This window comes from Pan troglodytes, chromosome 7 (genome assembly GCF_028858775.2).
Source record: "Pan troglodytes isolate AG18354 chromosome 7, NHGRI_mPanTro3-v2.0_pri, whole genome shotgun sequence".
NCBI classification, from domain to species: Eukaryota; Metazoa; Chordata; class Mammalia; order Primates; family Hominidae; genus Pan; species Pan troglodytes.
This window is the reverse complement of record NC_072405.2, coordinates 39,487,385-39,514,338: the sequence shown is the minus strand read 5'-3', so window position 1 is coordinate 39,514,338 and position 26,954 is coordinate 39,487,385. Positions and strand designations below refer to the sequence as shown.

The 26,954-nt window shown below is 35.6% G+C and overlaps 1 protein-coding gene across 4 annotated transcripts in view; it reads right to left on the bottom strand.

Annotated features, from left to right (window-relative positions):
• The window catches only part of WRN (WRN RecQ like helicase), a 137,924-nt gene that overhangs the window by 50,305 nt on the left and 60,665 nt on the right, over window positions 1–26,954 (bottom strand). For all 4 annotated transcript variants that reach the window (XM_063817001.1, XM_063817004.1, XM_063817002.1 and 1 more), the window contains 5 exons: window positions 25,830–25,912; window positions 21,732–21,838; window positions 10,877–11,061; window positions 6,139–6,313; window positions 2,248–2,429 (listed from right to left, as the gene is read on the bottom strand). In XM_063817001.1, the coding sequence (XP_063673071.1) occupies window positions 2,248–2,429; window positions 6,139–6,313; window positions 10,877–11,061; window positions 21,732–21,838; window positions 25,830–25,912 (732 nt within the window). The remainder of the gene's footprint in view (window positions 1–2,247; window positions 2,430–6,138; window positions 6,314–10,876; window positions 11,062–21,731; window positions 21,839–25,829; window positions 25,913–26,954) is intronic.

The following is a 26,954-nucleotide window of genomic DNA, read 5'->3' as shown; positions in this document are numbered from 1 at the left end:
CCACAGAATAAAAACAATTTGAAAATTAAAAAAATTCTAAACCATTCATGGAAATCATTTGGATCCACTGAAAGATCTACTGGACCGAGATTATTCTGCAAATTATTCTCTGTTAAAAAAAGATTACAATAACTTTGGGGTTTGACTATTTAAGGTAACAGCAAATGCAGACATTGGGACTTTGCCTGTGGTATGAATTCTGCAATTAAAAACATAAATTTACATGAAGATTACATGACTGGACAAGTTTCTTCTCTCAGTGATAGAATTATGGCATAAGATAGACTCTAAAAATTTTGTGAGTAACTGACCTTTCCAGGTGAGAACCAGCAACTTCATTTATTCTTAGACTTTCTAGTTTTTTCTAGAAGAGGGTTGTCACCAGGATGATACAGATCCCTCCTGAATCCTTGCTCAATTCTTTTTTATCCTGATTAATCCTATAGTTTTAGTTTCCTCAGGATTGATGCAAAGGGTAACCTGTCTGTACCCAAAATTCAAGTATGGGTTTCTGGCACCACTATTTTATTTGAATCACTGTTATTTCCTGTTAAATCTTAATGAGATAACCATTTAAAATATCTTTTAAGACCCAGAGAAACAAGAATTGTATTTATTGATGAACCTTCAAATGCACAATATAAAACTGGATATTAATGTCCTCAGTACCTTTAACAAAATACACAAATAAAATCAGAACTGGTAGGAATCAACTTATGTTTGATATATTCCATATTTAATAGTAACATGTACAGCTGTGTTCTATCCCAATTATTTAAATTAGATCATAAGAAGCTTGACAGATACAACTGTCTAAAGGAAAACAAGAATTGTTATGTACAAAAAAAGGATGGTTTTGTCATCTTCTATGTTAAGAAGGAAAAGCTACTGACTACTCAGAAGGAAAATCTTAAAATTTGCATCAAACATTTTTACCTAATTAATTCCTATTCTTCTTTCAGATTTGAACTATCACTTCCACAAGGAAGCCTTATCTGACCTTTTTAACTTGGGAAATACCACACACCATTATATATTCTTACTACTCAGTGCAATTTCCCTTCATTACACTTAACACAGTTATAATTTTAAATATGTTGCATGATTCCTTTTTTACAAAATTTTGATTGTTGACATTTTCAAACACAAAAGGAGAACAGTAAAATGAAGCCTATGTATCCATAGTTATGTGATTCTCTAAAGAATTACCATTCCCATTATACTGAATTCTATGGAAGCAGGTACTTTGCTTTTCTTTACTACTATATCTCCCACACACAGCATAGTTCATGGAACACAGTGGAGAATCAAAAACACATTGTTTAATGATGCATAAAAACAAAAACTGTAGTGGGAGGCACTCTCTTATCATTTTACTAAAATGAGCTAATATGTCCATTCAAGATCTCAATTTATTCAGCTACACAAAGGTGTACTCTGAAAATACTTCATCAGCTTGGCAGCCCCATTGGTTACCATGTATAGGTTTTTCTCCTGAGATTCTTTTTCCTACGGATGAAGGAACAAAGTATTGGTAAATGCTGCCCCAAAATCTTTGCAAGATAATGTTTTCCTTTACAACAAAAAATCTCATAGAACTTAAGTGCCAACAAACTACTTGTTGAGTACTTAAGTAGAAAGGTTCTCCTGCACTTAGATACTGAACACTTAATATTGACTTACGGCAGTCTGTCAGTACAGTGCAACACAATGATTCATACACAGTCAAGGAGAACTGGCATGGTCTCATGGAACTAACCAAGAAAACAAATAGTAACAAGAGTCAAATAGGGACTGAGAGAAATCCTCTGGAATAATCACCACTGTAGCATGGGAAGAAAGAATCAGTAACAAAATCAGTGGTAGTTGAAGTAACTATGGCTGAAGACATCGCAACTTGACAGGATCTGAGGAGAGGAAAAGAACCTGTTCATTAATGCACAATGGTAGGAAAGTATTCCATAGGATCTCTGTGACAGGCCCAAGTATGTCCTGATTTAGTTAATTCCTCACACTAACTAAGGCATGCTGAAATTAGCTCATCTCCAAGTGGCAACTCTTACCACAAATGTTCTTCTTACATGTCCTCTGGATTTGGGGAGGTTTTCTTTTTCTTTTTTTTTTTTTTTTACTTTAAATGCACTCACAAATTACTTGGGATACTGGAAATAGCCTCAAACACTTTTGAGGTTTATATGGAAAGAAAGAAAGAAATCTGCAAGAGTAAAAACCATAAATTTTTTTTACCTATTTAAGTTAATGTCTGCAGGAGCCCAGAGGACGTGACAAGAACTTTGAAGTCCATCACGACCAGCTCTACCAATCTCCTGATAATATGATTCCATGTCCTTAGGAGCACCGTAATGAATGACTTGGCGAATGTCAGCTTTATTAATGCCCATTCCAAAAGCTATGGTAGCTATGACACACTGAGAACAAATCACAACACAGTTTGACAAACATATTTAGCAGAATGAAAACCTTATATTTATACCTTTTTGTAAGAATAATTTGTTTGTTAACTTAAGTCCCTGGCACAAAGTGGAATTCAATGTGATTTCAACCAATCATTTACAGATTATCTGCCTGATTTACAGATTAAGGACTGGTGACTAGAAATGGGATTTCTGTTCACTCTCTATAAAAAATAGTAAATAAAGTGGTCTATCTGAACTCCTATGAATACAAGACACAAAAGGGGCTCAAAATATTTATTGTGTTAAAGAAAACTTTTGCATTATAATGAAGTTTCAAGTGTCCCTACCTGATTGCAGAGTATTTTAGCATTCTCTAATATTAATCTAAGATGGAAGCTTCTCATTAAAGATGGTGGGATGAAACATAATGCATTATCTCTGCATCTTTAAGAGGGTAAAATTGATAGAATGTCTCATATCTATGAATATACTGAGGTAAGTTTACACAATTGTGGGAAATTTTAGGGAAGAATTAGCGATAAGACATAGAAAATTTTTTTTTAGGTAATAACAATAAAAATACAAATAGATAAGAAAGAAAAATAGCCATAATATACTACATGGCTCAGAGATCATAAAAAGCATTTACAGAGTAATAATTATGTAAATCGTATACACTAATCTAGCCAAAATTATGACATAAACATATTAGGAGGAAAGGGGGTTAGAAATACATGGACAAGGTAAGAAAAAAGGGCAGTTAAGAATGTGAAAGAGAGCTAACCTTTCATCTTTCAGAGAGAAGAGTCGATAAATAATGCCTACGACTAATACACAAATAAACAAAAAATTAAGTAGGAGCCAGGTACGTAAACTATGGCAAGATATAGTGGTAAAGTACCAAAAGAATCAGCTAAAAAGGTTGTGAATGGGAAACAGAAGTGGGAAAGACATGAGGCCTTGAAGTTTTTTACTGTAAGAACAGTAGACCTATCTGCATGCCATTTCATAAAGAAAAATTACATGCTAAGATGGACCAGGAATACGAAAGGAAGAGAAAAGAAGGAAAGAAGAAAAGAAAGGAGGGAGGAAAGGAGGAAAATGCTGAGTAAGTAAAAGAAAATATGAGAAAGGTGAGAAAAAAGTAAATATAGGAATAAATATCATACTAAGTAAAAGCTCTGGCTGAATAAGACTCAGCAATTTTTTGATATATGTAAGAGTCAATAAGCAACACAATAATAATTCTAATTTTAATTATATGGTATTATTTTTAGGTGAGATCAACCTATTTTACAGACATGATTTTCAAACTATCCTTATAAACTCTCAGGTGTGAAGACATTTTATCAAATAATTTATTCACAACATCATTCCTAAAAAGAAAGGACTCAAGGCATCTTGAAAGGGGAAATGAAATACAAAAAGATACGAAACTAATAAAAGTGAGAATTAAAAGTAAAAATGAATGTTCAAGACTAAAAATGCCTATCTACATGCAAATGTGTTTGGATCTGGTTATAAAAATAAGAAAGAAAAGTATACTTTTTTCTAAAATTATAAAAGAAAATTTAAGATTCTAAACATCACTCAGTGTAAGACATTAAGAGCTACAGCTGTCACCTCCACTTTTAGAGCCACACTAAGGTATATAACAACTGTAAAAACACACCAAAGTGAATATCTAGAATTCTATACATTATGCACTCAGTAGGTATTCAATTCTCGGTAGCAAGTAATCAATTGCAAGAACACCTGACTATTCTACATAGATGATGAAACATACTTTCATCATCTTTACAAAGTGTTTGAGAACTTTCAATGCAAATATGAAGCTTTTGAATTCTTTATAATGGCAAAGTAGGAGTACATTGGGCCAGCTGTCAGATAAAACAGAATATCTGATATCAACGTAGGGAGAAAAAACCATATCAATTTTTAAATTTTCGTAATGTGGATAAAAATTTGTGACATCCTGCCACAGCAAGGGAGAATACCGCAACACATACATGCATATACTCTTCCAGAAATTAGGTGTAATTAATGATCATTGTGAAGTTTCCTAAGCCATATTTCAAAGCATTACTGTTTTAATGAAGCTGTGAATTGGCAGGAAAATCAGGCGCATCCAGCAAAGTCTCCTGTCACAACGTAACATGAATAAAGTTTGTATTCTTTCATGTTCTGGGAGATGTTTTACTCTAAATGAATAATTACTAATACATTAAGATAGAAGAAACCATTGGTCAGTTAATGGCTTGAAGATTGATTATTAAGATTCAGTAGTACCAGTAGTAGCTAATAAATGTCATTTGACAATATTCAAGACACTGAAATAACAGAACAAAAATATAAACACTGAAGAATTTGGATAAAATTTCTATTCTAAACAGCTGTGAATGGTATTCTTATCTTTGGAAAGAAGGAAAAGAGAGACTAGATGCTTTCAGGCGGGTATGCATTACACCATGACTATGTGTAGTGAACTTTATAGACAGTGAATATGAATCATACTTAAGCTTTTCAACAACACTGATAACAACTAGATATCAGAAAAAGAGATGGATAGAGAAGAAATGGATGACCAGTGGGACAGAAAATGCGAGAGCTGAAGTTAAATTCCTAACTTCAGGAGAGGGCTCTTCCTCGGACTTATAGTTACAGTGTGGATTTCATGTTGACAGTGTCAAGTTGTTGACTTAAACCTACTCATGTGCCTTGAACTTAAATCCTCCCAAATAAATCCTCTATGACACCCACTGAGCCAGTCCAATCAGGTCAGGAATCTCAACTGTAGAATTTCACAATAGCTGCATCGATACCCTTTCCCTTCTTCAGTTTCTCTTCTTCAAATCAATCCAACTTATTGCTGCCAGTCTAATGTTTCTATAATCCTATTATCTTGTTTAAAAACACAGAGTAGTACATCAAGATGGTTTTCAAATGATTCTGCGGCACTCCAAGGATTATAAGACCCCAACAGGGAGTGTCTTCAAGGTCTAGAGACTCTTGTACCTCCTTTTCCCTCACATTAACTTCAGCCAGAGTTATTCTACTTTAATCCGTTTTACCTCTTACAGAAAATTGTATCTAAACTAAAAATTCTAAGGCTAAAGTAGTCAGTGAAAACTAACAGGTATATGATACCAAGCCCAGACTGCTTCTTTGCAAGTTTTAAAGCCATCTATAACCTGGCCAACCGACCCATTCAACTGTTCTCTCAAGTCTCTAACAGTTCCACCCTGCCTCTTTGTCCATACTTTGTGCCATTCCTACCCCACATTGTCTTTCCCTCCAACCATTCCATACCAGTCACATTTCCTGAACCCAGTATGTGTTCTCATATCAAAGTGTCTTTGCACCTGCTAGTCCTTCTTCCTGGAATTCTATAACCAATTCCTTTCCCCTCATCACCTACTGGCCTGGCATACTTGAAAAACTTCTATTTACATGTTTGGACTCTAATTGAATTTTCCTGGATGGACCACCCCCATTACACAACTACCTTGACAGAGCTATTCCTCCCTCCTCTGTGCACCTAAGCACTAGGTACAGATTGCTATTTATACTAATCTGCAAGTTTGTTCTCCCACATTTATCAGAGGGACTGCTTTATGTTCAACACAAAGAAAGTATTCAATAAAGATCTGGTAAATAAACATTTGAGAAATATCCACTTCCACTATGAGCAACGGAGAGCAATGATGATTGATCCTCATACCTGAATTTCATCTCTTACAAACCTATGATGAATGTCTTTCCTTGTGTTAAAACTCATGCCCGCATGGTATGTTCCACAGGATAGATTCAGTTTCCTAAGTTCACCTGTAACTTGTTGTGTCATTTTTCTAGAAGGACAGTAGATGATTGTTGGACCTTCAAATTCCCAGTGGGAACTAAAGAAAAAGAAGAACAAAAGAGCAAACATATATACTTTATACATGCTTCAGACCCGTTTGGTTTTATCTTATTTAATTCTTCCTTTCTACCTTCTAAAGAAAAGACTAAAGGAAGAAAGCCTATCAAAAATAATGATATATTTAAGTGCATGAAAATTTAAAACATTATGGAGAATCAAATGTCCAAATGAATTGTGTGAAGTCCCCAAAACTCAGTTTTGACTGTTTCAGTTCAAATTAAAGCTAAAACCAGAAACAAATTTATTTGTTTTAGCTGAAACCTTGATAAAAACTTATAAACGACAGATACAAATACTTTGGGAAATGCAAGGCACCAGATTAACAATTAGTCTGGTGAGGGTTTACAAAGGAGTGTGCATAAAACTTGTTACACTGTTCTTATTCTTGCTTATGATAATAAAGCTGAGTTTCTAAATGTTTACTAAAGCAAGAGCTTTCTTATAATATTGAAAGATTGCTTTTACAGTTCAAAGAAGTATTTACTAGTAATCTTGAGACTGAATGTTATAGAAACATCTATTAGAATGTATTTTGTAGAAACTTGTGCTTCTTTATTAAAAGCGTAAACGATTTCCATAGAAGTATAAACAACTTAAATGTTCAATTTCCATAGAATATTTTACTTAACGCCTAAAAATATTCATTTACATAAGTGCATTCATTTATGCTGACAATATAAAAAAGACTATACTATTTTAGATTTAGGAAAAGTTAATCAATTTCAAGTGCATATAACTTTTGATCCAATTTCAATTTTAGGATTCTAATTTACAAAAATATTTGCTTATTGGCCAAAAGATAAATGTAAACAAATATTCACTGCAACATTATAATAGTAAAAAGTCATCTAAATGTTCATCATTATCTACACTCATACTATGAAATATTAAGCAAACATTTAAAAATTAAACATTAAAAAAATTATAAAACCTTTAAGGACTATGGCAAAAGCCACTGAAAACTTAAGCAGAGGAAACAAGGCAATAATTTCACTACAAGAGTCATACTGAATAATCTGTTCAAATCTATTTTTGACAGCAACCAAATGGGCTTCAATATCAAAAATTCACAGTGAACTACTTAATGGAGTGAAAAATGTAAGTTTTCTTTTAGTGTATAAAAATCTTATTTTAAGGCCAGCACAGTGGCTCACGCCTGTAATCCCAGCACTTTGGGATGCCAAGGCGGGCGGATCACCTGACGTCAGGAGTTCGAGAGCAGCCTGGCCAACATGGTGAAACCCCGTCTCTACTAAAACTACAAAAATTAGCAGGGCATGATGGCATGAGCCTGTAATCCCAGCTACCCAGGAGGCTGAGGCAGGAGAATCGCTGGAACCCAGGAGGCAGAGGCTGCAACGAGCCAAGATCCCGCCACTGCATTACAGCCTGGGCGACAGAGCAAGACTCCATGTCAAAAAAAAAAAAAAATCTTACTTTAAAAACATGTTTTCAAAGAAGAAAAAACTACTCAACAAAACCTAGATATTGTAATATCCTATATATTAAGGCTCTAATTTAAGAAAATGCAATATATGGAAAGATAGGAAAGATAGCAAAGATACTTTAAATGAAAAAAATTTGCATAAATAATGGATATAGTATGCAACTATTTCTGTATCAACTTAACAACAACAAAAAACTGCAACTATATATCTGCACAGTAGTAGAGTCAGAGAAAGGAAGTCTACATAACTAAATGCCAAAATACCAACAGTGATCACAACTGAGGTATGGAATTAGAAAATTGGAGTCCTTTTCAATTTATATGCAACAGTGTTGTTCAAATTGATATTGACTATATATCACTCTTTTTTAAAAAAGGTGGAAGATATGTAAAAATGTGAACTTACGTAACAGATAAATCAAAAGAGTAAAAATTCCTATTACAAAAGGAGCCATTATTTTGCCAAGTGATTTGCTACAGACTTTTATTTCCTCTTAATTTTCTGAGGGGAGAAAATTCTAATCTAATCTAACCACTAAATTATATGAGAGACTCATCTATCTCACTTAAATGTACTATGAATATATTATAATTAAGACTTTAACAAAATAGGGTTAGTTTAAGAAACACAGCTCAATGGATAAAAATACGTGAATACTGATAAACAAATTAAAGGAATTTAGCAGAATTAAAGGAAGGGAAGAAGATGGAAATAACGGGCAATGCTCTGAAGCCTTAATTACCCTCTACCTCACTGCTCATGAAGAGGAAAGTTTCTGTTCACCTAAGATCTGTAGAAAGCATTCTGACTCTCAATGGTTTCCTGCTATCCTAAGTCTTCTTGGAGGATTAAAAATGGGTACAAAAATCTTTCTTGATCTCCTTAAAAAAAAAAAATTCATATTAAATACCTAGATCTTCAATACTGTTGAATGTTACACTGAGTCTGGTCTTTATTTCCTAATAAGGAGTTCCAGAACAGTATTCCAGACTTAAGGATGTGTTTGCAGACAATAATGTGTAAACTGCATAGAAAGCAACAAGGGGCACTGGGGAGAGGGGATATCTGTTGGGGAAATTATAATAGTCTCGGCTAAAAAGTAACAAAGACCTCAATTAGCAGAGTCAACATGAAAAACAGAAAGAAACATTTGCATAGGATATTATAAGAGGACCAGGACGTCAGAAAACCAGGAGAACAATATTACACACAAAAAAGGCAAACTGCTTTAAAAAGGAGAGTGTTATTATAAGGGAAAGTGCCATAGAGAGTGTTATTATAAGGGAAAGTGCCATAGAGACTGAACAGGATCGAAGATTAGGAGGAGATAATGATCTGACTGTGGAGACTCTAACCTAGGACAAACAGCCTTCTTCAAAAGAACTTTTCCTCTTTAGGATGAAAGGGAAGTGAAACACAGTGAGTACTCACTTCAGAGAGCACTAGAATGGCCAGAACACTCAGAATATATTCGATCCATTCTTGTTTTATTCTGAATATAGGACAAGAAAGCCAGGAGCAAATCCTACATTTCAATTATTCCTTAAGGTCCTCAAGAATAACTCCAGGATTTTCTTGGCCTAGCATCAATATTCCCTTCAGAGGAAAACACCAATGATGTTCTTTAAACTCTATTTGTCTATGCTTGTTTTGTGTTTGTATTGGTAGAAGCTTTTTTTTTTTTTTGAAATGGGGCCTTGCTCTGTCATCCAGCCTGGAGTACAGTGGTGTGATCTCAGCTCACTGCAGCCCCAACATCCTGGGCTCAAATGATCCTCCCACCTCAGCCTCCCAAATAGCTGGGACTACAGGCATGCACCACCATGCCCAGCTAATTTTTGTATTTTTTGTAGAGACAGGGATTCACCATGTTGCCCAGGCTGGTCTCGAACTCCTGGCCTCAAGTGATTCTCCAACGTGTGCCTCCCAAAGTGCTGGCATTATGGGTGTGAGACACCATGATTGGACAAGAAGCATTTATTTTAATGTTTAAAATTATAAACTGGCCAGGCGCAGTGGCCAACACCTGTAATTCCAGCACTTTGGGAGGCCAACACAGGTGGATCACTTGAGGTCAGGAGTTCGAGATCAGCCTGGCCACCATGGTGAAACCCTGTCTCCACTAAAAAATACAAAAATTAGCCTGGCATGGTGGCGCACACCTGTAATTTCAGCTACTTGGGAGACTGAGGCAGGAGAATAGCTTGAACCCAGGAGGTGGAAGTTGTAGTGAGCCGGGATTGCGCCACTGCACTCCAGCCTGGGTGACAGAGCAAGACCCTGTCTCAAATAGTAAAATAAAGGCTTATAAAAAGTAAAATAAAGGCTTTTGAAAACTTCTTAACATATATATTTAAAATGCCTTTAAACAAAATAAACAGAAAAAAGTACTAATGCCAGTTTCCTCAACAATGAAAATAATACGTAACTTACTGAGCAGTTATAGGGATTAAATTAGATCATTTTATATAGAAAGCGCCTACAATAGTCCTTGGAACACAATACAGGCTCCACTGTGTTTGTAAGATGACCTTTTTCTAAGCTCCTTAAGACTGAAGTCATGTAATTAGTAAACTAGACAGAATTCAGATGAAAGAGTCATTTTATGTTTGCTTGTTTACTTATCAATCATTAAAAGTATATGTCCTAGCCAGGCATGGTGGTGCAAGACTGTAGTTACAGCTACTTGGGAGACTGAGGCAGGAGGACTGCTTGAACCCAGGAGTTTGAGGCTGCAGTGGGTTGTGATCACACCACTGCACTCCAGCCTGGATGACAGAGAGACCCTGTCTCTATAAATAAATAAGTAAAATTTTAAAAAATAAAAATAAATAGTATATGCCCTGTTTAAGCAACAGAATGGGGTATTAAAATATTAGGAGAATTGGTTTCTGCTTTTAAAAATACACTAGTCTCAATCACTGAATTGATTATATAACATCATGCTTGACTTGAACCAAAACTAGGTGGAATTTGAAATATGTTAAATATGCATTAGAAGGAAATCGTAAATAACATAAAATACATAAGTTGTTAAAAAAAAAAAAAAAAAGGAAATCATTACCAAAATTCATCAACCATTAAATCCTTACCTTGTTTTGACAAGAAATGGCTGCAGATCCTGAAGGATATTCCCTGTTTTTCGCCTAACTTCTAAATACAGGTTTGGTCGATCAAAACCAGTACAGGTGATCTGAGGATTTCTCAGATTTAAGCAACGTACAATGTCTTCCCGGATTGAGGAACTTGCAGTAGCAGTAAGTGCAATGATTGGAACCTGAATGATGTAAAACTGATATTTTAAAAAGGAAAGAGCTCATTCATTCCCAACATGTCTATAGCTTTCTTACAAAGAGACTGGTAGGACAACAGTTTGTGGTACAATGTTAAAGACACAACTGTAAAATTTTTTTGCAAAGAAAAAATCTCCCTACTAACTTGTTTCTCAGCCTTCTGGATACAATATTTACTTTTTAAAAATCAGAAATCATTTAAATAAAACATTAAATCCATGAGGTTTCCAAATGCCATTTACTTTGTCTTATTAAATTAAGCCTACTTGTTAGCTATCTACTTCTCCATTTATTATTTTTTAACATTACATTTAAAATGGTGCTGATATAAGCAGGGGGGTATATTATGCCTTATATTTGATTAATGTATAATTACAAATGATAAACTCTCAATTCACTGAAAATCTAACTATATAAAGCAATGGTCTTTTTTTTTTTTTGGCCTCCTATTTTAAATATATAGGTTTATGGCTTCACAAATCTAGAAGCAAAGCTCCAATGACCCAGATAACCTCTCTTCAGTGGTACTGAGATAATCAATAACATACTATATATAGGAAATATGTATAAATGAAACGTATTATTAATTGATTGCTAGCAAAGACTTCTTGACTGGATTGGCAGACAGAGCAGGAGACTCAGCAGTTATCAGGAAAAGCATGAATATGTCATCTTCCAGAAATTCTAAGGTATGGTAACAACATGCCTCCCCTAAAACTAGATCTCGTGTTTTTATTTTATTATAGGAAATTACACTTAACTATGGTATTATTTCATAATCAGAAAAAGTGGACTGTCTTACAGTTGTTCCTAAATTATCAGCTGTTCTATCACCAAGAATATAACTTTCTTAAAAATATTCTTTTTGGCTCGTGACAGATACAGGAAACAATATTCTCATAAAATAGCTCTTCAGATGCACTGCATCTATTATACAAACCAACCATAGCAATTATCTTGTATGTAAGTGGAAATGTATGTGCAATTTACCAATTTGCAAAGAAGCACTTCTAGAATATGACTCAAAATTAAAACAAGATAAATTTATTAAAAATTATAAACTACTTTTTCAATCACTATGACCTTACTGAATTAAAAATTATCTCCAAACTCATATTTAAAAAAATCAATTAAGTTTAAGAGTAGGTTTTTTCAAATTTAAAAAATTAAATTAAAACTAATGTGACGAGATAATTGGCATCATTTTTGCATTCTTTATCCTTAAATTTTGTGACACTATTTTAAAAGGCAACCCCAAAATTAATTTCATTGATTTGTGGCTTACAATCAGATTGTTCTCTGAATTTACAGTGCCTGCGTAGCAACTTAAAGATGAACAAGCTAATCTATAAAGAGGTTGGTTTCTCTAATTAACCCCTAACATGGGTGCATCTGTGTTAACACACAGGTTTTAACAAATATAAGGCTGAGAATAAGGGAGGTTTAAAAATTAGAGGTTCTTAGAACATGCACATTCTCACTCTCACAGTAAAGCACTTTCACCGGTTAAGTGTTCTGGTTAAATAATTTATATAAATGCACTAATAAAATACTTGTTTAACCACATATTTTAAAAAGTGATTTTCAGGATACAGTCCATAAGAAAACAGGGTTGGGTTTGTTTCTAAGCAATATAATGTATAAGTGAGCAGGTAATATATTTATGAAAATGAGGAAGTAAGCATGAAACATGACATATATTTAAGAAGTTAACAGAAAAACCAGGCAAAAGAATGGCAGCACAGTGGGAAAAGCCTGTTTTGGAATCAGATTGCTTGAGCTGAAATCCTGTTTTTGCCACTTACTAGATGTGAGATTTTGAGCTCTTTATTTAACTCTCTACGCTTCAGTTTCCTCATCTATAAAATGGCTACAATAACAGTGCCAATCTCATAAAGTTGTGAATATCAAGTGAGATAAAACATGTAAAGTGCTGAACATAATGCATGAAATAAAATATAGTAAGCACTCAAAAAGTTTCAAGTATTATAAATACTGTTATTAAAATAAATAAAAAGAATTCTATATAACAACTTCAGAGACATGAGTACTACTCCCAGGTTTGCAACTGACATTTGCAAGGGCTCAGTTTTTTCAGCAAAAAAAATGAGATGGAGACGGCTATATGATTTGTTAGACCCTTCCAACTTAAAAATTCCCATCTTGCTACCAGAAATTCCCTATTCCAGCAATCTGGTAACAGTGAAAATCACTATAAATTTACTCTTTTGCCTCAACATTCTAGAAAGATATAGCTAAGAATGTTGCTTCTACAATTAGAAAATAAAGTAACAGACTATATTAAAAATTAATAGTACTTCGTTACTACTAAACGAGCTAGTACTTCGTTTTCATTGGATACATTTTCAGCATCATGAGTTGTCACAGCCTCTGAGCCCCTGATCTTAAGCCACAAGGGCTGAGTGTATTGTAAACTTATTCTTGCATGCTGCTGTCTGGGAATGGACCACACTACAGCTGGTAGTTCTGGGGGCGGTACTGCCGAAAGGCCTGAACACATGTATTTTGGCTGCATTTGAGGAACTTGGGATGCTGACTATTAATTTTGTATGTCAGCAACTGCCCCTTCTCCTATCCCAAAGCACCAATTACTGCCCTCTGCCTCAGCAGTACCAGTATAAGATGACATTCCAAAGACTGGAGGCGACTCAGCCTGAGTTAATTCACAAAATTGTGCCATGCTGGGGCTTGAGCTTGAGCTTGGGCTTAGGCTTGGGCTCAGCTTTTGACCCTCAGGCATCTCCTTTCCCTTCCTGCCTTCCTCTCCCTTCTCCTCTGCTGCAGCATGATTTTCTTAATCTTCAGACACTCACTATTTTCATGAACAGTTACCCTCCGGCCCCACAACCAAAGACAACTCATGGCCTCCTTTGGCCCTTGTGTAACACTGCAAACCTGTGGCTTTGCAAAATGTATCCAGGTCACAAGGGGATTTTTTTTTTTTTTAGCAATGATATCCCTTTCTGGGTCACTTTTTAAGCTTATAACCAGACTTATAATCTTAAATGTATTTCCTTTGTTTAAGCTGCTGCTTCCTCTGTTTCACTGGATTGTGCTAGTTATCAGTGTCTCTTGGGTTCAAAGTAATAAAGAATTCCAAAACTGGAAAAATAAATAAATAAATAAAAATTAATGATAAACTTCCACTTCAGCAACGAATAGAACCTTTTCTCTTATTAAGTATGTGGTATTTTATGACATTTAAAATATATAAACTAGAGTGAAGCTTAAAAACAACACACAGGCAGGCTGAGAAAGATGACAATACATCCTCATTTGCCGGGACATTCCCAGTTTATGCCTGCAGTCACAGCATAATTATTAATAGCTTGAACTCTTTAATTTTCAGAAGCAAACTGCTTTGGGTAATAAATTATCCTGTCATTTAGTTCTTAACTCACAAAATGTATTCTTTAAGTTGACAGGTCTTAATTTCTTTTTTAACAGGCAGCAAGTTTTGCTAAATCAAACAACCAAATATAAATTAATCTTAGACATATACTTCAATGGTGTGGTGCCCACAGATTGAGAAAAGTATAAGTATCCCACCTGCTTCTAAATTCAGGTCATGTTGCTAATTCTAACTTTGTACTCCATAACATCACACATACTTCATTCATTCATGCACTCATTCTAAATAGTTACTAAGTACCTACTATGTGCTGATCTTTGTAATAGATACTGGGGAGAAAGTAATAGAAAAACCCCACATGTCTTATGGATTTCACAGTTCCTCTTACTTGAAATGTAAAGAACTTTAAGACTGATGCAAAGCTTTCTGCCTGGCTGTTCTTTCTCAACACTCACTTTGTCTGATTCTTTCCAAATAGGAATCTTTGTGCCAAACAGCTTAGTGATTTCTGCTGTTTTTGAAATTACTGAAATAATATAGTGTGAAACATTCCAGGTTTATAGCAGTTGTCCTAGTATAACTGGAATCAGAAGGAGAAGAAAAGCACCAAGAACAGTGAGAAAAATGATACTACTATAACCACCAGGTGGCATGTCTCACCACTTAGCTAATAAAGAGGGTTCTTGAAAACACCAGGGGAAAAACGTTTTCTCAGCCACTGCTCGGCCAACACCCTCCCCGCACTGGAGGCCCAACAGAAGGAATGTGCTTTATTAATCCTCCCAAGAAATGAAAATGATCCAATGACGTCCATGGCCAGACATAATAAAAGATGTAATTCAAGCTTAACAATGTTTAAGAACTGTATAAAATATTTAAAACTCCTTTAACACAATCCTTCTAGAATCAAAGGCCTAGGAAAGGATTACAGAAAGTAATCTTCCTAGTTTCCAAAAGCTTACTTTAAACCATTCTAAATTAATGGAAATCGGTCCTCCAGGTGCACTGTGCCTAGTGACTTTCACCATAGAAATCCCTTCTAAACATGTACTACTAACACTGTTCATCCTTTTATATTATTTGCACCACTTCATAATACCATATTTCATTTGGTGCTATTACTTCTACTGTTATAGGTATGAATCTAAACTCCTTTACTGAACTATGAGCTACCTGAGGGCAGAAATTATGTTTTATGCCTCTTTCAAATCATTTGCTTTAGAAACTAGCAGGATGTTGTATGGTGTAGCTATTTATGGCCCAACTCTATACTGCCCACTACCTGTTTTGGAAAGTCACTTTACTGATTCTCAGCTTTCTCATCATCATTCATTCATTCATTCACCCCATTATAAATTGAGCACCTCCTATAAGCCAGGTATTGTTCCAGATTTTATAAACCAAACAATCAAAAACTCCTCCCTACAAAGAATATTCTAGTGAAGAACTCACAGAAAATTAACAAAATATAACACAGTAAGTTAGACAGTGATAGTGCTATTTTTAAAACAGCAAAGATTTACGAGGAATGCTGAATGATGGGGGAGGGGGAACTAATCTGATATTTCAAATATGGTGGCCCAGGAGGCCTAAATCCAAGAGATCTGAGAGAAGTAGGGGAGAACATCCTATAGACAATGTGGGGGAAACGTATTCAGGGAGAGGAAGCAGCAGGCGCAAAGCCCAGGCACTGAAGCATGCCTGGAATGTCCGAAGAAAAACAAGGAGGGTGGTGTGGCTGCATCCGGTGAATGAGGAGACCAGTAGAGAATGAGATCAGAGGGAAAATGGAAGGCCAGATCACATGAGGATCGGTAACTCATCATAAGGACTTTTGCCTTTATTTAGAATGAAATGGCATGCTACTAGATGGTTCTGAGCCAAAGATATGATCTATCAGACTTCATTTTTAAAGTATCACTCTGGACGCTGTGTTGAAACAGAATGAGGGATGGGAAGAGTGAAAGCAGGAGGCCCTAAGGAGATGGTGGCCTGTACCTGGGGAATGGCAGGGATCAAGAGAGAAGTGATTTAATTCTGCATATATTCTGAAGACCTCACGAGATTTCCTTACTGTTTAAATAAACAGTGGAGTGTAAGAAAAAGAGAAAAGATTGAGGAAAATTCCAAAATTTTGGCCAATGGAGCTGCTGTTAAACAAGATGGAGGAGAGTGAGGAAAGAGCAGATCTGGAGTGCTATGCAGGAGTCAGTTAGGAAGAGGTTAAGTTTGAGATACCTGTTGGTCATCTCACCAGAGGCATGTTGAGTAGTTATATAGATGTGTGCCTGTGTGTACACACATATATATGTACATATATTCTATTAAATGGCTAAAATGAACTAATAGTGACAACACCAAATGCTGGCAAAGAGGCAAAAACAACTGAATCACTCATATACTGCTGATATCAGTCTATGATGGAGATAAAAATTTGGGAGTCCTCAGTATAGACTTGATATTTAAAACTGTAGGCTGGACGTGGTGGCTCACATCTGTAATCTCAGCACTTTGGCAAGCCAAGGCAGGTGGATCACCTGAGGTCAGGAGTTCGAGACCAGCCTGGCCAATATGGTGAAACCCCATCTCTACTAAAAATACAAAAATTAGCTAGGCATGGTGGCACGTGCCTATAATCCTAACTACTGGGGAGGCTGAGCGGAAGAATCACTTGAATCCGGGAGGCAGAGGTTGCAGTGAGGTGAGTTCACGCCATTGCACTCCAGCCTGGGCAACAAGAGTGAAACTCCATCTCAAAAATAAAAAAATAAAATAACATAAAACTGTATGTTGGGTGAAATGACCAAGAAAATGAGTGCAAAGGTAGGTCCAAAGACTAAAGTTTCTGGAAGGCCAACATTAAAAGGTCAGGGAGATGAGAAGGAACAGGAGGCTGAGAATAAAGAGACAGTAAGGAAAGAAGAAATCCATGAGTGTGTGCTGTCCTATGTGACTACTAAAGAATTATTTCAAGAAAAAGTATGAAGATTTTAATAGCTACCTTGTTGAACCATGATACTAAAATCTGACCCAAGGCCAGCCACATCATTGGAGCTCAATTCACATGGTTTGATTTTCCCTCAATATAAACTTGCTAACTAGTATATTTAATTTATTTTTGGTTTGTTCTGTTTTAATATCTGCTCCAACCAAACTCTGTGAGATAAGCTAACAAAAGATACTATATTTGAGATGCCTCTCAATTTGCTATCTATAAGCAAGATTAATGAGCAATGAAATTGAACTAGACAACCTACCAAAAGAATAACAAACAATTTCTAACACAGTTTACTCACAAAACTGTGAAATCCTGGGCTCAGAAGGCACCATTGCCTCGCTACTACCAAGAAAACTTAAACATAAGCCAACTTTATTTGTTCAAAATTAATATAACAGGCTAGAGAACCCAGAAATAGACCCACACAAATACACCCACATGACTTTCAACAAAGGGGCAAACACAATTTAACAGGGGAAGGACAGCCTATTCAACAAAGGATCTGCTGCAATTTAATCTATTGGGAAAACAATGAACCTTGACTTAAACCTCACACCTTATACAAAATTTAACTCAAAATGGATCACAGACTTAAAACATAAAACTGTAACAATTTTAGGAAAGAACCACAGGAGAAAATCTTCAGGATCTAGGGCTAGGTGAAGAGCACAATCCATAAAAGAAAAAATGATAAACTGGATTTCACTAAAATGTTAAATATTTACTCTGTGAAAGACATGGTAAAAAGAATGAAAAGACAAGCTACAAAGTGAAAGAAATATTTGAAACCACGTATCTGACCAAGGACTCATATCTACAATGTATTTTTTAAACTCTTAAAACTCAACAGAAAAAACCAAGCACTCCAATTATGTAAGAAATTTCACCAGAGGCAAATTAGTATATGAAAAGACGTTCACCATCATTAGCCATGAGAGAAATGCAAATTAAAAGTGAGATACCACTCGACACCTATCGAAATGGCTAAAATAAAAAACAGTTGCAACAACAAACGGTGGCAAGGATAACTAGATCATTCACACACTGCTGACAGGAATGTAGAATGCTACAGCCACTTTGGAAAACAGGTTGACAATTCATTAAAAACTAAAAATACACTCCTGGACATTTATCCCAGAGAAATGAAAACTTTTACATTTTCAGGTTGTTTAACCATTCACCCATTAAAGAATCTCTGAAGGCCAGGTGCAGTGGCTCACGCCTGTAATCCCAGCACTTTGGGAGGCCGAGGCAGGTGGATCACGAGGTCAGGAGATCGAGACCATCCTGGCTAACACGGTGAAACGCTGCCTCTACTAAAAATACAAAAAATTAGCCGGGCACGGTGGCGGGCGCCTGTAGTCTCAGCTACTCGGGAGGCTGAGGCAGGAGAATGGCGTGAACCCAGGAGGCGGAGCTTGCAGTGAGCCGAGATCGCGCCACTGCATTCCAGCCAGGGTGACAGAACCAGACTGTCTCAAAAAAAGAAAAATAAAGAAAAAAAAAATAAAGAACCTTTGAGATATGAACAAATGTTCATAGCATCTTTATTCATAATAGTCAAAAACTGGAAAACAACCCAAAAGTTCTTCAACAGGTGATCAGTTAAACTGTGGTACAACCATACTGTGGAATACTCTGTAATAATAAAAAGGAACAGACTACCGAAAAATAGTCATGTGATACTTAATGGCATTTCTGTCAATGACAGAGCACATGTGGAACAGTGGTCCCATAAGATTATAATGGAGCTGAAAAATTCCTATCACCAAGTGATGTCATAGCCAGCATAATGTCTTAGCACAAGGCACTGCTCACGTTTGTGGTGATGCTGCTGTCAATAAACCTACTGCACTACCAGGCATTAAAAAGTATAGCACATACAATTATATACAGTATATAACTTGATGAATAATAAACAAGTATGTTACTGGTTTACGTATTTACCTATACCCTTTTCCATTATTTTAGAGTATACTCCTTCTCTGTATTCATTTTTTAAAGTTAACTGTAAGACAGCCTCAGGCAGGTCCTTCAGGAGGTATCTAGGAGAAGGCATTGTTATCACAGATGACAGCTCCATGAGTGTTACTGCCCCTAAAGAACTTCCAGTGGCATAAGACGTGGAGGTGGAAGACAGCAACATTGATGATCCTGACCCTGTGTAGGTCTAGTCTGATATGTGTGTATTTTAGTTTTTAACAAAAAAGTTTTAAAAATAAAAATAATAAAATTTTAAAATAAAGCCTTATGGAATGCATTAATCAAGGAAGAAAAAATTTTTGTACAGCTGTACAATGTGTTCATGTTTTAATCTAAGAATTATTACAAGAGTCCAAAGTCAAAAAATGTTTTAGGTTTATGAATTAAAGTTACAGTAAACTGAGATTAATTTATTATTGAAGAAAGAAAATTTTTAAAGAAAATTTTAAAAATTTAGTGTAGCCTAAGTGTACAATATGTATAAAGTCTACAGTAGTGTACAGTAATGTCCTAGGCCTTTACATTCACTCGCCACTCCCTCACTCACTCAGAGCAACTTCCAGTCCTACAAGCTCCATTCACAGGAAGCACCCTATACAGGTATACCATCTTTTATCTTTTATACTGTATTTTTACTGTGCCTTTTCTACATTAGATAAGTTTAGATACACAAATACTTACCATTGTATTACAATTGCCTGCAATATTCATTACAGTAACATCTGTACAGGTTTACAGCCTAGGAGCAATAGGCTCTATCATATAGCCTAGGTGTGCAGTAAGCTTTATCATGTAGGTTTGTGTAAGTCCATGTTCAGACAACCACAAAATGTCCTAAGAACACATTTCTCAGAACATATCCCTGTTGTTAAGCAACACATGACCACAAACAACTTGGATAGATCTCAAGGTAGTTATGTTGAGTGAAAAAAACTAATTCCAAAAGGTGACAAATTGCACGATTCCATGTATATAACATTCTTGAAATAATATTTTAGAGATAGAGACCAGATTTGTGGTTGCCAGTGGCTAGGGCTAGGGGTGGGAAGAACAGCTCCAGGGAGCTTTGTGGTAAGGGAACATTTGGCATCCTGACTGCAGTGGTAGTTACACAAATGTACATGAGATTAAACTGTATAGAACAATACACATGCCATACAAAAGAGTACTTACAAAACTAGAGAAATAGGAATAAACTCTAGATACTGTACAAATGTCATATTCCTAGTTTTGATATTGTACTATAGTCACACAAGATGTTATTGTTCAGGAAACTGGATGAAAGGTACATAGGACCTCTATATAGGTTTGTTTTTTTTTTTTACAACTTCTTGTGAATCTACAATTTTCAAAATAAAAAATAAAACTGCTATTATTGTGGGTTTTTAAACCATTCATGTAAATATGCCAATCATGTAGAATATTCATGTAAAAATTCGTTTTTTTTTTTGTTTGTTTGTTTGTTTTTGAGACAGAGTTTCGCTCTTGTTGCCCAGGCTGGAGTGGAATGGCACAATCTCGGCTCACTGCAACCTCCACCTCCCGAGTTCAAGCAATTCCCCTGCCTCAGCCTCCCAAGTAGCTGGGATTACAGGCACCTGCCACCACGCCCAGCTAATTGTTGTATTTTTAGTAGAGACAGGGTTTCACCATGTTGACCAGGCTGGTCTCGAACTCCTGACCTCAGGTGATCCACCCACCTCGGCCTCCCAAAGTGCTGGGATTACAGGCGTGAGCCACCATGCCCGACCAAAATTTGCTATTTTTTATAATTAGGGAAGAAAGGGAAATTCTAATACCAAAAGCTTTAATAAAATTTCTATAGAATAATTCAAACTTTAGGTTTTCAATGTGATACAAGAAGGGGTAACCGGGATTTCACAGCATCCTAGAGTAAAAGGACATATGGATGAAAGATCACTGAGAAGACATTCGGACAAATATGGCCCACAGCCTGTTTTGTTATGGCCCACCAGTGAAAAATGTAACTCTTTATATTTTTAAAGGGTTACTAAAAGAAAAAACAGAGAGAGGAATATGTGATACAGACTACATGTGGCCTATAAAGCCTGAAATATTTATTATCTGGTCCTTTCAGAAAAGGTTTGTCAAGCCTTGTTCTATTATATTCCTCGATAGATTATATACCAACTTTAGCATTTTTTAAAAAATAGTTCTCTTTTTACATTATCCATTTGCTCTTTTATAGTGAAGTCTTCAGCTTCTTTACCACTACCCAATCCTGAACGCTCTCCTTATTAAGAATGTAATTTCGGGACATCAGACTTGGCAAAGCTTACCATTGGCAGTGCTGTCTTCAGGGAGCCCAACTTCCTGAATGAATTCCTAAAATCATGCCCCCACTCAGAAATACAGTGAGCCTCATCCACAGCAATGAGCGTGATACCTATAAAAAAGAAAAACACATAAAGGAAAAGATAAAGCTCGAAAGGAAAAAATAAACTCATCTACATCTCCAAAGGAGAATAAATAACCAAATCAAAGTATTTGGTTCCTATAAGAACAGAAGCATAAATATAATCATATTAACACCAAAAATCATTATTGGAAATAGGGAGAGGGGAGATATATGAATAAAAGGCTTAAGAATTTTAAAAGGAAATATTTATGTATTAATCCAAACAAGACATTTATTGGATCTCAGCTTTCATCACTATTCCTTGGAGAGATGAATTGCTTACTGTGACTTTGCCTCCAAAACTATCCACCTGCATTTCTCCTTGGTGATACCTTCAATTTTATCTCATGCATTAGCTATTAAAAGAGATAAAAAGAGTCAGCAAATTTCTACTGAAATTAACTGCATGGCCATCCATGATTGATCACATATCATATTGCAAAGAGTCCTCTGAAATGCCAGTACTAGAGCACAGGAGGACAGCCACATTTTCTAATGTAAAATGGTATGGGAGGAGCTAAATCACATGATGCACAAAGTAGTAAGAAGAAATGTTATTTGTTCTTTTTTCCTGTAGTAGCCTCTCTACTCTGCCCCCATACCAGACACAAACATTGAAACGGAATCAATAGTGTGTTGTAATGCATGTCAGAAAAGGATTTTATTGTAAAATCACCCGTGACAATGTTTTCAGATTTTTCACAGTAGTAACAGTAGTGCTTTTGTCCTCAATTAACAAATTGATACTTAAGAATAATTTTTTCCCTCAATGAGTATGATCATTCTTTGATACTTCTCTGAGCATTAATAATGTTCGGACACTAGGAGGAGGATGATTAAAAAGCTCTAAAGTCAGACTGCCCAGATGCAGAACCTGGCTCCACCATCTGCCATGTGTATTACCTTAAGCAAGTTACTTAAGCTTTCCAAGTCTCAGTCCTCTCACAAGTAAAATGTGGATAATAATGGTACCTAACATTTTCTAGATGCTCTAAAAATTAAATCATATCATTCACATAAAATGCTAAAACAGGGCCTGGCACACACACAAAAAAATGCTACTACTCCTATTATGGTTAATAAATATCTATTATTATCCAAACACTTTTCTAGGAATAAAAAGACTAATAAAATACAATCCATGACCTGAGGAGTTCACAATTCTAAAAGAGGAGACAGACATGCAAATAAACAATTACAATTCACTGACATTACAAGCTACAACAGTCCTAAGAGAGTGTGGAGAAGAAAGAAAGACAAAAAACAAACAAACAAACAAACAAAAAACCTACTAAACATGGGGGCAAAGTCAGTTATTTGTATCAAAATTCTCTGGGTACTACTGAGTGGCTGGAAAAAATTCAATATTATCACTGTTTTGGCTTTTGAAACTAAACCTGAGTGAGTGACTGATTTTTCCTTCCTTCCTTCCTTTTCTTAGGCTAAAGTGCAGTGGCGCAATCTCGGCTCACTGCAAGCTCTGCCTCCCGGGTTCATGCCATTCTCCTGCCTTACCCTCCCCAGTAGCTGGGACTACAGGCACCCACCACCATGCCCGGCTAATTTTTTCTTTTTGTATTTTTAGTAGAGACAGGGTTTCACCATGTTTGCCAGGATGGTCTCGATCTCCTGACCTCATGATCCAGGGCCTCGGCCTCCCAAAGTGCTGGGATTACAGGTGTGAGCCACCGCTCCCAGCCCCTTCCTTCCTTTCTCCCTTCCTTCCTCTCTCCCTTCCTTCCTTCTCTCTCTCTCTCTCTTTCTTTCTTTCATAACTAGCACTATAACAGGTACCATGCTCAGCTCATTTTTTTTTTCAGAGATGGGGTCTCACTGTGTTGCCCAGGCTGGTCTCGAACTCCTGGGTTCAAGCAATACTCCTACTTCAGCCCAGATTTTAAATTAAATAGGTTAAAACAGAATGATGGTCTCTTTTAAAACTTTCCTTTTTTTAAAAGCTTTAGTTACAGGTTTGACAAACTAGCTTTTAATGGAGCTAAACCTTATCCCTGGAAATCAGTTTAGACAAGCTTTTGCCAACATCCACTTAAGTTAAAAGTCTGGTTGGTAAGGAGCCTCCCTATAAAACTATGTTTGCTGTTTCTGTTAAAAATCCAGACTACTTAAGTAATTTAACATTTACTTAAAAATGAGGAATCTGATTAGCTAAATGTCAGACTGCTGTACAAATAACATCCTGCGTATATTCATTTTTGCAAGCATTGTACAATTTCCCGCAACAAAAGGCAAAGGAAAATATTTCAAAAATAATTTTTATTTCATGTATCCCTTTTTATTCAACACTGAGTCAACCAGAGAACATTTTCATCCATCATAAGCAAAGTACGCTGCTCTAATAATTGCAGTGTCCATAACTCATCCATTACAAAAAAACAAAAATAGTTCTAACTACTTGTCAGAAGTATTAAGTATTTGCTTAAATACTTAAGCTTATTATTCATTTAACACTATCACAGAAACAAAGCAAATAGTAAAAACGTACCCAAACCACTATGGACATAGACCCCAGCTTTTGCAATACAACCATGAAATTTATATATAGGGTAGTTATTCTTAATCCAAAGTGAAATATTCACAATAATTTCATACAACCTATTAGGAAATATATCAAATTCATTGTCCATTAAAGGCAAAAAATACAGTATGTCAATAAGGGAGTTTAAGAGCTCATAAATGTACTCATTGCTAATATATTTAATGAAATGTTAATTGCTGCCCTCATTCTTTTGTTGGTTTTAACACATACTAAAAAAGATACAAGTTTGTTTTCATTACATTGTTGGAAAAATTATCAAATGCTTTCCTACAGTTATATGAAAGTAACCATTAAATGAGACGTTGCAATTCGAAAACCTAACCTATCTGGAATTATTTGAATACATAATTATACAAAAAGATCATATGATATTGAAAAATTAAATTTGGTTAGGCCAACTGAAGGTGGGAAATAGGGGCATTTGCAATAGAAGCCATGATTGCAATTCTTGGATAGTTAAGCCTAACCACCAAGAAGAAAAAAAATTTTTTTTTGAGGCATGGTCTCGCTCTGTTGCCCAGGATGGAGTGCAGTAGCATGATCTTGACTCACTGCAGCCTTCATCTCCCAGGCTCAAACAATCCTCCTACCTCAGCCTCCCAAGTAGCTTGGACTATGGGCATGCACCACCAGGCTCGGCCAATTTTTTAAAAAGTTATTTGTAGAGACGAGGTCTCACTATAGTGAGGCTTAAAATATTTTTAAGTACAAAAAAAGTGCTATCAGCTTTTGACTAATTCTATATTTACACGTTCTAGGAAATAAACTGTGACTTATCTAAGTTTTTGGTTTTTGTAATAAATCATACTCACTAGTGGCAACTAATCAAAGGTACTGTGGTTTCCAACCCGGGCTATATATCAGAATCACCTGTGAGAAGCCACCAATGCCAGGTGCCAACCCAGGCCTGTTAAATCAGAATTTTCAAAGTTGGGTGTTGGTTACCTACATTTTTTTTAAAGTTTGAAAAGTGATTCTTATGAACAAAGAGGGTACAAAACCACTACATTGACTTAATTTAGATACAGAACATGAAAAACAAGTAAATTAAAATTTCACAGAACCTAGGATTCAACATTCATTCAACAATATGTTTAAGTGCCTATATGCCAAGCACTGCACTGGGGAAACATAAATTTTAAAAAGTGATATTTTTCCCTTGAAAAGTTTATAGCCTAGCAGAAGAAAACAGATATATAAACAGGTAATTATGATAACAGAGCCTAATTTCTATAGCAAAAGGAATTATAGAGTATCATGGGATAAGACAGGTGAAACACCAAGTTAGAGAGTCCGAGATTTCCTGGAGGAAGTAATGTTTGAAATAAACTTTAACAGAAGTGAAATCCAGTGTCCATCCATAGGTTTAACTTTAAATATTAACTCAGTAAGTATTTACAGAGATCTTTCTTTATCACTTACCAATATCAGCCTCAAGTTGCTGGAGCAGGCCCATGTTACCTGAACAGTATTCTGGAGTTACGTATACAATCCGGTATTTACCTCTGTAAAAACAAACAAAACAAAAAAGAAAAAAAAAACAGGAAGGGAAACATATTAACAATAAAGAAAACAATCATCTCAAGGAATTACAACTTAAAATCAAGATACCTTATGAAAGTTTAAATAATACTTTATGTCACGAAAATCTAAAAGAATGCTATATATATGCAGAGAATGCTTATCTCTTCAGAAAGAAAAATGAGGAAGACTCACTAAAGACTACGGATAAAAAGAAAGACCTATTGTATTTTCCAAACCCAATTCCAGTCTCTTCCTAAGGGCTGGCTAATTTCTTTTGAGTGGGATCTATGAGACATTCCTTTATCCTTAATATAAATTTCAATATACACTCATGCTAGCTTGAGTTAATTTCTATTCTGGGTAGACAGAATCCTAATTAAGACAATGTTTGTAGTAAGGCTAGGTCTGGGGCAAAATATTTACAGAGTCTGCTCTCCATTCTATGAAATGAAAACCTAGATCAAGTCAAATGTAATGAAACTTAATTTTCTATATGGAAAGACTTTAAAAGCATTCACCTGTCCATTCAACAGATAAGTTTAAGTGTCTATTGTGCGCTAGGCATTGTGCTTTCACAAGGAATCAAATAGGAACAAAACAGCTATGCCTTTACCTTTATGAAATTAATATTGTATTCTAATTAACATAGGAAATGGTATAAAGAATAAGCTCTGATGTCAAACAGCCCAGTTCTACTTCTTACAAGGTAAGTGATGTTAGCCAAGTTACTTTAGTATGCCTAGTTTCTTCGGTATAAAACGGTGACAATAACTATCAAGACAGCTAATTGTTTCGATATCTAGATTCAAGGTAAACTCAATCAAAATCCCAGCAGGCATATGGGTTGAAAAGGTGATGCTGACATGCTCACAGAAATACAAAGGACATAGAATAGCCAGAACAACTTTGAAAGAAAAGAACAAAGCAAGAGGCCTTGCGCTACCTGATTTCCAGGTTTATTATAAAGCTACAGTAATCAAGACACCAATCAAGACAGACAAATAGATCCACAGACCACAGAAT